The following is a 12,163-nucleotide window of genomic DNA, read 5'->3' as shown; positions in this document are numbered from 1 at the left end:
AGTGTGTGTGTGTACAGGTGTAGAGGGGTACAGTAGTGTGTGTGTACAGGTGTAAGGAGGTACAGTAGTGTGTGCGTGTACAGGTGTAGAGGGGTACAGTAGTGTGTGTGTACAGGTGTAGGAGGTACAATAGTGTGTGTGTACAGGTATACAGGTGTAGGAGTTACAGTAGTGTGTATGTGTACAGGTGTAGTAGTGTGTGTGTACAGGTGTAGGGGGGTACAGTAGGGTGTGTGTGTACAGGTGTAGGGGGTACAGTAGTGTGTGTGTACAGGTGTAGGAGGTACAGTAGTGTGTGTGTACAGGTGTAAGGAGGTACAGTAGGGTGTGTGTGTATAGGTGTAAGGAGGTACAGTAGTGTGTGTGTACAGGTGTAAGGAGGTACAGTAGTGTGTGTGTACAGGTGTAAGGAGGTACAGTAGTGTGTGTTTACAGGTGTAGGGGTGTACAGTAGTGTGTGTGTGTACAGGTGTAGTGGGGTACAGTAGTGTGTGTGTACAGGTGTAAGGAGGTACAGTAGGGTGTGTGTGTGTACAGGTGTAAGGAGGTACAGTAGGGTGTGTGTACAGGTGTAGAGGGGTACAATAGGGTGTGTGTGTACATGTGTAAGGAGGTACAGTAGGGTGTGTGTACAGGTGTAAGGAGGTACAGTAGTGTGTGTACAGGTGTAGAGGGGTACAGTAGGGTGTGTGTACAGGTGTAAGGAGGTACAGTAGTGTGTGTACAGGTGTAGAGGGGTACAGTAGGGTGTGTGTACAGGTTTAAGGAGGTACAGTAGTGTGTGTGTACAGGTGTAAGGAGGTACAGTAGTGTGTGTGTGTACAGGTGTAGGGGGGTACAGCAGTGTGTGTGTACAGGTGTAGGAGGTACAGTAGTGTGTGTACAGGTGTAAGGAGGTACAGTAGTGTGTGTACAGGTGTAGAGGGGTACAGTAGGGTGTGTGTGTACAGGTGTAAGGAGGTACAGTAGTGTGTGTGTGTACAGGTGTAGAGGGGTACAGTAGTGTGTGTGTACAGGTGTAAGGAGGTACAGTAGTGTGTGTGTACAGGTGTAGGAGGTACAGTAGTGTGTGCGTGTACAGGTGTAGAGGGGTACAGTAGTGTGTGTGTACAGGTGTAGGAGGTACAATAGTGTGTGTGTGTACAGGTGTAAGGAGGTACAGTAGTGTGTGTGTACAGGTGTACAGGTGTAGGAGTTACAGTAGTGTGTATGTGTACAGGTGTAGTAGTGTGTGTGTGTACAGGTGTAGGGGGGTACAGTAGGGTGTGTGTGTACAGGTGTAGGGGGGTACAGTAGGGTGTGTGTACAGGTGTAGGAGGTACAGTAGGGTGTGTGTGTACAGGTGTAGGAGGTACAGTAGTGTGTGTGTACAGGTGTAAGGAGGTACAGTAGGGTGTGTGTGTATAGGTGTAAGGAGGTACAGTAGTGTGTGTGTACAGGTGTAGGAGGTACAGTAGGGTGTGTGTGTACAGGTGTAGAGGGGTACAGTAGGGTGTGTGTGTACAGGTGTAGAGGGGTACAGTAGTGTGTGTGTACAGGTGTAGGAGGTACAGTAGGGTGTGTGTGTACAGGTGTAGAGGGGTACAGTAGTGTGTGTGTACAGGTGTAGGAGGTACAGTAGTGTGTGTGTGTGTACAGGTGTAAGGAGGTACAGTAGTGTGTGTGTACAGGTGTAGAGGGGTACAGTAGGGTGTGTGTGTACAGGTGTAAGGAGTTACAGTAGTGTGTATGTGTACAGGTGTAGGAGGTACAGTAGTGTGTGTGTACAGGTGGAAGGAGGTATAGTTATCATGTGTGGCTGTGGTTAAGTGCTGAGAATTGATATTGACTCTTCAGACTCTCCCCGATTCTTCCTGTCAAACCTGTATCTGTAGGAATTCGATGTGGATTCCAGAGCACTGCTGATTTGTGGCCGAACCACATACCTCCTCTTATCTGGTCCATTTAAGGTCCGCGCGATGCGATGATATCGCAGGAAAGGGTGGGGCTCTTCAGAGAGCGTCAGGGGGTTTGGGGGTAATGCCTACAGCTCGCTGCACGGGTGTTTATTTTGGAATGTGAGAGCTGTCGGTCTGGTCTGTACCCAGGTTATAAGAGCTGGGAGACGCAGGACCAGACAGAGACAGATCACAGGTGAGACAGTGCAGGTGGATCAGCCCTCTGGAATAACAGGACACCTCTAGCTGGACCAGACCAGACCAGAACTCGCAGGACTCCTACTGCCCCAGGTGAGTCCAGACCTGTGAACTCCCAGCAGAGAGAGACACAGGAGGACAGAGACCCCACACTCTCTGTGTCTGCTCAGGGTGAAACAGCACAGTATACTGTAGTTTACTACAGTGTGCTCCAGTAGTGTACTGTAATTTACTGCAGTGTGCTCCAGTACAGTATACTGTAGTTCACTGCAGCGTGATACAGTACAGTATACTGTAGTTTACTGCAGTGTGCTCCAGTAGTGTACACTGTAGTTTACTGCAGTGTGCTCCAGTAGTGTACACTGTAGTTTACTGCAGCGTGATACAGTACAGTATAGTGTAGTTTACTGCAGTGTGCTCCAGTACAGTATACTGTAGTTCACTGCAGCGTGATACAGTACAGTATACTGTAGTTTACTGCAGTGTGCTCCAGTAGGGTACTGTAATTTACTGCAGTGTGCTCCAGTACAGTATACTGTAGTTCACTGCAGTGTGATACAGTACAGTATACTGTAGTTTACTGCATTACAATACATAGATTATAGTATAATCATACAGATTATATCATAGTTTACCATATTGTTGTATTGTATACCGTAACTTACCACAGTGTTTTATACAGTAGTATATCATACTCCAGTAAACTATTAATACTGTAATAGTAATCTGAACGATAGGATAATATATTCAAAACAGAGAAGAGTCTGTCGGAATTGTAGAATAATATTTTTATAACAGATTGTGGTTAACTCCTCATGATGACTAGTGTACTGCAGTAGAGTGTAGAACAGTGTGGTAATATCTTAATAATAATACAGCATATATAACAGAGATAAATCTGTCTGAACTATGCTAATATCACAAAATATAGTTATAGAATATATTTATAACAGAGATGACTGTGCCTGAACTATGTAATTATATATTTATAACAGAGATGACTCCCTTTGAACTATGTACAAATGTATCTATAACAGATAAGAGTCTATCAGAAACATAAGCAGAGCCTACTCTGCTTGAACTACCTAATAATGCATTCCTAACACAAATGAGACGATCTGGCACATAAAATAACATATGTATAACAGAGATGACTCTGGCTGAACTATGAAATAGGATTTTTAGGAGATGAATGAGTCTGAACTATAGTGTATTTCTAACAGAGATGAGCCTGAGTGAAGTGTAATATGGAAATATATTTATAATAGATAAGACTGTTGGTAATACAATAATATCTTGGAACATAGATGACTGAGCATTGTTGCACAAAGCTAAGGTATGCGTAAACGTGATCTGACAACTTCCTGTCGTTAAACTCTGTTTATACTGCATTTATACTGCATTTTGAACTCTTCCAGGTCGTCACCATGGGGACGATGGTGGGACCTGTCCTGATTCTCCTGCTGGCCAGTGAGTAACTCATTCCGAGCAACGGCACTGACAAGTTATCAAGAAATCAGTCATCATTACCAGTAACCCTGCCCAGAGACGAGCACGGGCAATGCTGCGTGCTGGTACTCATGCTCAGAAATTATTGCTTGTGAAAACAGAATAAATACTCTTTTACATCGGCAAACCCGTCACATGATTATTACGATCGACTGTACAGTATGTCATGTGTCATGTGTAACAAATTAAACCTCACTATCTCTTCTCCCATAGCAACAGCAGTGGCACAAACAACCTCAGCAACTACTGAGACTCCTACTGCGACAACCGAACCTCCCACAACAACAACAGAACCTCCCACGACAACAACCGAACCTCCCACGACAACAACCACACCCCCGACTACAACCACACCCCCCACAACAACTGAACCTCCCACTACAACAACCACACCTCCCACGACAACAACTGAGCTTCCCACTACAACAACCACACCTCCCACGACAACAACTGAGCCTCCCACTACAACAACCACACCTCCCACTACAACTGAGCCTCCCACTACAACAACCACACCTCCCACTACAACAACTGAGCTTCCCACTACAACAACCACACCTCCCACGACAACAACTGAGCTTCCCACTACAACAACCACACCTCCCACGACAACAACTGAGCCTCCCACTACAACAACCACACCTCCCACTACAACAACTGAGCCTCCCACTACAACAACCACACCTCCCACGACAACAACTGAGCTTCCCACTACAACAACCACACCTCCCACGACAACAACTGAGCCTCCCACTACAACAACCACACCTCCCACTACAACAACTGAACCTCCCACTACAACAACTGAGCTTCCCACTACAAAAACCACACCTCCCACGACAACAACTGAGCCTCCCACTACAACAACCACACCTCCCACTACAACTGAACCACCCACTACAACAACCACACCTCCCACTACAACAACCACACCTCCCACAACAACTGAGCCTCCCACTACAACAACCGAGCCTCCCACTACAATAACCACACCTCCCACGACAACAACCGAGCCTCCCACTACAACAACCACACCTCCCACGACAACAACTGAGCCTCCCACTACAACAACCACACCTCCCACGACAACAACTGAGCTTCCCACTACAACAACCACACCTCCCACGACAACAACTGAGCCTCCCACTACAACAACCACACCTCCCACGACAACTGAGCCACCCACAACAACAACCACACCTCCCACTACAACAACCACACCTCCCACAACAACTGAGCCTCCCACTACAACAACCGAGCCTCCCACTACAACAACCACACCTCCCACGACAACAACTGAGCCTCCCACTACAACAACCACACCTTCCACGACAACAACTGAGCCTCCCACTACAACCACACCTCCCACAACAACCACACCTCCCACTACAACAACCACACCTCCCACAACAACTGAGCCTCCCACGACAACTACCACACCTCCCACTACCACCACACCCCCCACTACAACAACCACACCCCCCACAACAACCACACCTCCCACTACAACCACACCTCCCACGACAACAACCACACCTCCCACAACAACAACTGAGCCTCCCACTACAACAACCACACCTCCCACGACAACAACTCAGCCTCCCACTACAACAACCACACCTCCCACTACAACTGAGCCACCCACTACAACAACCACACCTCCCACTACAACCACACCTCCGACTACAACCACACCCCCCACGACAACAACCACACCCCCCACAACAACTGAACCTCCCACTACAACAACCACACCTCCCACGACAACAACTGAGCCTCCCACTACAACAACCACACCTCCCACGACAACAACTGAGCCTCCCACTACAACAACCACACCTCCGACGACAACAACTGAGCCTCCCACTACAACAACCACACCTCCCACGACAACAACCGAGCCTCCCACTACAACAACCACACCTCCCACAACAACGGAGCCTCCCACTACAACAACCACACCTCCCACAACAACAACTGAGCCTCCCACTACAACCACACCTCCCACGACAACAACTGAGTCTCCCACGACAACAACCACACCTCCCACGACAACAACTGAGCCTCCCACGACAACAACTGAGCCTCCCACGACAACAACTGAGCCTCCCACTACAACAACCACACCTCCCACTACAACTGAGCCACCCACTACAACAACCACACCCCCCACGACAACAACTGAGCCTCCCACTACAACAACCACACCTCCCACGACAACAACTCAGCCTCCCACTACAACAACCACACCTCCCACTACAACAACCACGCCACCCACTACAACTGAGCCACCCACTACAACTACCACACCTCCCACTACAACCACACCTCCCACGACAACAACTGAACCTCCCACTACAACAACCACAACTCCCATGACAACAACCGAGCCTCCCACTACAACAACCACACCTCCCACAACAACAAGTGAGCCTCCCACTACAACAACTGAGCCTCCCACGACAACAACCACACCTCCCACGACAACAACCACACCTCTGACTACAACCACACCCCCCACAACAACAACCACACCCCCCACGACAACTGAACCTCCCACTACAACAACCACACCTCCCACGACAACAACTGAGCCTCCCACTACAACAACCACAACTCCCACAACAACTGAGCCTCCCACTACAACAACCACACCCCCCACAACAACAACCACACCTCCCACTACAACCACACCTCCCACAACAACAACTGAGCCTCCCACTACAACAACCACACCTCCCACGACGACAACTCAGCCTCCCACTACAACAACCACACCTCCCACTACAACTGACCCACCCACTACAACTACCACACCTCCCACTACAACCACACCTCCCACGACAACAACAGAACCTCCCACGACAACAACCACACCTCTGACTACAACAACACCCCCAACAACTGAACCTCCCACTACAACAACCACACCTCCCACGACAACAACCGAGCCTCCCACGACAACAACCAGTCCTCCCACTACAACCACACCTCCCACGACAACAACTCAGCCTCCCACGACAACAACTGAGCCTCCCACTACAACCACAACTCCCACAACAACAACCGAGCCTCCCACAACAACCACATCTCCCACAACAACAACCGAGCCTCCCACTACAACAACCACACCTCCCACTACAACAACCACACCTCCCACTACAACTGAGCCACCAACTACAACTACCACACCTCCCACTACAACCACACCCCCCACGACAACAACCACACCCCCCACAACAACTGAACCTCCCACTACAACAACCACACCTCCCACGACAACAACTGAGCCTCCCACTACAACAACCACACCTCCCACGACAACAACTGAGCCTCCCACTACAACAACCACACCTCCCACGACAACAACTGAGCCTCCCACTACAACAACCACACCTCCCACGACAACAACCGAGCCTCCCACTACAACAACCACACCTCCCACAACAACTGAGCCTCCCACTACAACAACCACACCTCCCACAACAACTGAGCCTCCCACTACAACCACACCTCCCACGACAACAACTGAGCCTCCCACGACAACAACCACACCTCCCACGACAACAACTGAGCCTCCCACGACAACAACTGAGCCTCCCACGACAACAACTCATCCTCCCACTACAACAACCACACCTCCCACTACAACTGAGCCACCCACTACAACAACCACACCCCCCACGACAACAACTGAGCCTCCCACTACAACAACCACACCTCCCACGACGACAACTCAGCCTCCCACTACAACAACCACACCTCCCACTACAACAACCACGCCACCCACTACAACTGAGCCACCCACTACAACTACCACACCTCCCACTACAACCACACCTCCCACGACAACAACTGAACCTCCCACTACAACAACCACAACTCCCATGACAACAACCGAGCCTCCCACTACAACAACCACACCTCCCACAACAACAAGTGAGCCTCCCACTACAACAAGTGAGCCTCCCACGACAACAACCACACCTCCCACGACAACAACCACACCTCTGACTACAACCACACCCCCCACAACAACAACCACACCCCCCACGACAACTGAACCTCCCACTACAACAACCACACCTCCCACGACAACAACTGAGCCTCCCACTACAACAACCACAACTCCCACAACAACTGAGCCTCCCACTACAACAACCACACCCCCCACAACAACAACCACACCTCCCACTACAACCACACCTCCCACAACAACAACTGAGCCTCCCACTACAACAACCACACCTCCCACGACGACAACTCAGCCTCCCACTACAACAACCACACCACCCACTACAACTGACACGCCCACTACAACTACCACACCTCCCACTACAACCACACCTCCCACGACAACAACAGAACCTCCCACGACAACAACCACACCTCTGACTACAACAACACCCCCAACAACTGAACCTCCCACTACAACACCCACACCTCCCACGACAACAACCGAGCCTCCCACGACAACAACCAGTCCTCCCACTACAACCACACCTCCCACGACAACAACTCAGCCTCCCACGACAACAACTGAGCCTCCCACTACAACCACAACTCCCACAACAACAACCGAGCCTCCCACTACAACAACCACACCTCCCACAACAACAACCGAGCCTCCCACTACAACAACCACACCTCCCACTACAACAACCACACCTCCCACTACAACTGAGCCACCCACTACAACTACCACACCTCCCACTACAACCACATCTCCCACGACAACAACAGAACCTACCACGACAACAACCACACCTCCGACTACAACCACACCCCCCACAACAACTGAACCTCCCACTACAACAACCACACCTCCCACGACAACAACTGAGCCTCCCACTACAACAACCACACCTCCGACGACAACAACTGAGCCTCCCACTACAACAACCACACCTCCCACGACAACAACTCAGCCTCCCACTACAACAACCACACCTCCCACTACAACTGAGCCACCAACTACAACAACCACACCTCCCACTACAACCACACCTCCCACGACAACAACTGAGCCTCCCACTACAACAACCACAACTCCCACTACAACCACACCTCCCACGACAACAACAGAACCTCCCACGACAACAACCACACCTCCGACTACAACCACACCCCCCACGACAACAACCACACCCCCCACAACAACTGAACCTCCCACTACAACAACCACACCTCCCACGACAACAACTGAGCCTCCCACTACAACAACCACACCTCCGACGACAACAACTGAGCCTCCCACTACATCAACCACACCTCCCACGACAACAACTGAGCCTCCCACGACAACAACCACACCTCCCACGACAACAACTGAGCGTCCCACTACAACAACCACACCTCCCACGACAACAACTCATCCTCCCACTACAACAACCACACCTCCCACTACAACTGAGCCACCCACTACAACAACCACACCCCCCACGACAACAACTGAGCCTCCCACTACAACAACCACACCTCCCACGACAACAACTCATCCTCCCACTACAACAACCACACCTCCCACGACAACAACTGAGCCTCCCACTACAACAACCACACCTCCCACGACAACAACTCATCCTCCCACTACAACAACCACACCTCCCACTACAACTGAGCCACCCACTACAACAACCACACCCCCCACGACAACAACTCAGCCTCCCACTACAACAACCACACCTCCCACTACAACCACACCTCCCACGACAACAACAGAACCTCCCACGACAACAACCACACCTCTGACTACAACCACACCCCCCACGACAACAACCACACCCCCCACAACAACTGAACCTCCCACTACAACAACCACACCTCCCACGACAACAACTGAGTCTCCCACTACAACAACCACACCTCCGACGACAACAACTGAGCCTCCCACTACATCAACCACACCTCCCACGACAACAACTGAGCCTCCCACGACAACAACCACACCTCCCACGACAACAACTGAGCCTCCCACTACAACAACCACACCTCCCACTACAACTGAGCCACCCACTACAACAACCACACCCCCCACGACAACAACTGAGCCTCCCACTACAACAACCACACCTCCCACGACAACAACTCAGCCTCCCACTACAACAACCACACCTCCCACAACAACAACTGAGCCTCCCACTACATCAACCACACCTCCCACGACAACAACTGAGCCTCCCACGACAACAACCACACCTCCCACGACAACAACTCATCCTCCCACTACAACAACCACACCTCCCACTACAACTGAGCCACCCACTACAACAACCACACCCCCCACGACAACAACTGAGCCTCCCACTACAACAACCACACCTCCCACGACAACAACTCAGCCTCCCACTACAACAACCACACCTCTCACTACAACAACCATGCCACCCACTACAACTGAGCCACCCACTACAACTACCACACCTCCCACTACAACCACACCTCCCACGACAACAACTGAACCTCCCACTACAACAACCACAACTCCCACGACAACAACCGAGCCTCCCACTACAACAACCACACCTCCCACAACAACAATTGAGCCTCCCACTACAACAACTGAGTCTCCCACGACAACAACTGAGCCTCCCACGACAACAACCGAGCCTCCCACGACAACAACCGAGCCTCCCACGACAACAACCACAACTCCCACAACAACTGAGCCTCCCACTACAACAACCACACCCCCCACAACAACAACCACACCTCCCACTACAACCACACCTCCCACAACAACAACTGAGCCTCCCACTACAACAACCACACCTCCCATGACGACAACTCAGCCTCCCACTACAACAACCACACCTCCCACTACAACTGAGCCACCCACTACAACTACCACAACTTCCACTACAACCACACCTCCCACGACAACAACAGAACCTCCAACGACAACAACTACACCTCTGACTACAACAACACCCCCAACAACTGAACCTCCCACTACAACAACCACACCTCCCACGACAACAACCGAGCCTCCCACTACAACCACACCTCCCACGACAACAACTGAGCCTCCCACTACAACCACAACTCCCACAACAACAACTGAGCCTCCCACTACAACCACACCTCCCACGACAACAACTGAGCCTCCCACTACAACAACCACACCTCCCACAACAACCACTGAGCCTCACACTACAACAACCACACCTCCCACTACAACTGAGCCACCCACTACAACTACCACACCTCCCACTACAACCACACCTTCCACGACAACAACTGAGCCTCCCACTACAACCACAACTCCCACGACAACAACCGAGCCTCCCACTACAACAACCACACCTCCCACAACAACAACCACACCAACCAGTACAACTGAGCCTCCCACTACAACAACCACACCTCCCACTACAACTGAGCCACCCACTACAACAACCACACCTCCCACGACGACAACTCAGCCTCCGACTACAACAACCACACCTCCCACTACAACTGAGCCACCCACTACAACTACCACACCTCCCACTACAACCAAACCTCCCACGACAACAACAGAACCTCCCACGACAACAACCACACCTCTGACTACAACAACACCCGCAACAACTGAACCTCCCACTACAACAACCACACCTCCCACGACAACAACCGAGCCTCCCACGACAACCACACCTCCCACGACAACAACTCAGCCTCCCACTACAACAACCACACCTCCCACGACAACAACTGAGCCTCCCACTACAACCACAGCTCCCACAACAACAACCGAGCCTCCCACTACAACAACCACACCTCCCACTACAACTGAGCCACCCACTACAACTACCACACCTCCCACTACCACACCTCCCACTACAACAACCACACCTCCCACGACAACAACCACACCTCCGACTACAACCACACCCCCCACTACAACAACCACACCTCCCACGTCAACAACCACACCTCCCACGACAACTGAGCCACCCACTACAACTACCTCACCTCCCACTACAACTGAGCCACCCACTACAACTACCACACCTCCCACGACAACAACTGAGCCTCCCACTACAACAACCACAACTCCCACGACAACAACTGAGCCACCCACTACAACAACCACAACTCCCACTACAACAACTGAGCCTCCCACGACAACAACTGAGCCTCCCACGACAACAACCACACCTCCCACGACAACAACTGAGCCTCCCACTACAACAACCACACCTCCCACAACAACAACTGAACCTCCCACTACAACAACCACACCTCCCACGACAACAACTGAGCCTCCCACTACAAGAACCACACCTCCCACGACAACTACCACACCTCCCACGACAACAACCACACCTCCCACTACAACAACTGAGTCTCCCACGACAACAACTGAGCCTCCAACTACAGCAACCACACCTCCCACTACAACAACTACACCTCCCACTACAACTGAGCCACCCACTACAACAACCACACCTCCCACGACAACAACTCAGCCTCCAACTACAGCAACCACACCTCCCACTACAACAACTACACCTCCCACTACAACTGAGCCACCC

General features: G+C 51.3%; 1 protein-coding gene across 1 annotated transcript; it reads left to right on the top strand.

The window, feature by feature from the left end:
* Positions 1 to 2,112: 2,112 nt before the first annotated feature.
* On the top strand, positions 2,113 to 12,156 carry LOC148806031 (uncharacterized; the record flags this gene model as incomplete). Its single annotated transcript, XM_088909685.1, has 3 exons — positions 2,113 to 2,228; positions 3,554 to 3,605; positions 3,858 to 12,156. Coding segments are annotated over exons 2-3 (8,342 nt in total), but the record flags the coding sequence as incomplete, so codon positions are not given.
* Positions 12,157 to 12,163: the final 7 nt, after the last annotated feature.

Source organism: Atractosteus spatula, unplaced genomic scaffold (assembly GCF_055471065.1).
Source record: "Atractosteus spatula isolate fAtrSpa1 unplaced genomic scaffold, fAtrSpa1.hap1 Scaffold_60, whole genome shotgun sequence".
Lineage (NCBI taxonomy): Eukaryota > Metazoa > Chordata > Actinopteri > Semionotiformes > Lepisosteidae > Atractosteus > Atractosteus spatula.
This window is presented reverse-complemented; position numbering and strand designations above follow the sequence as displayed.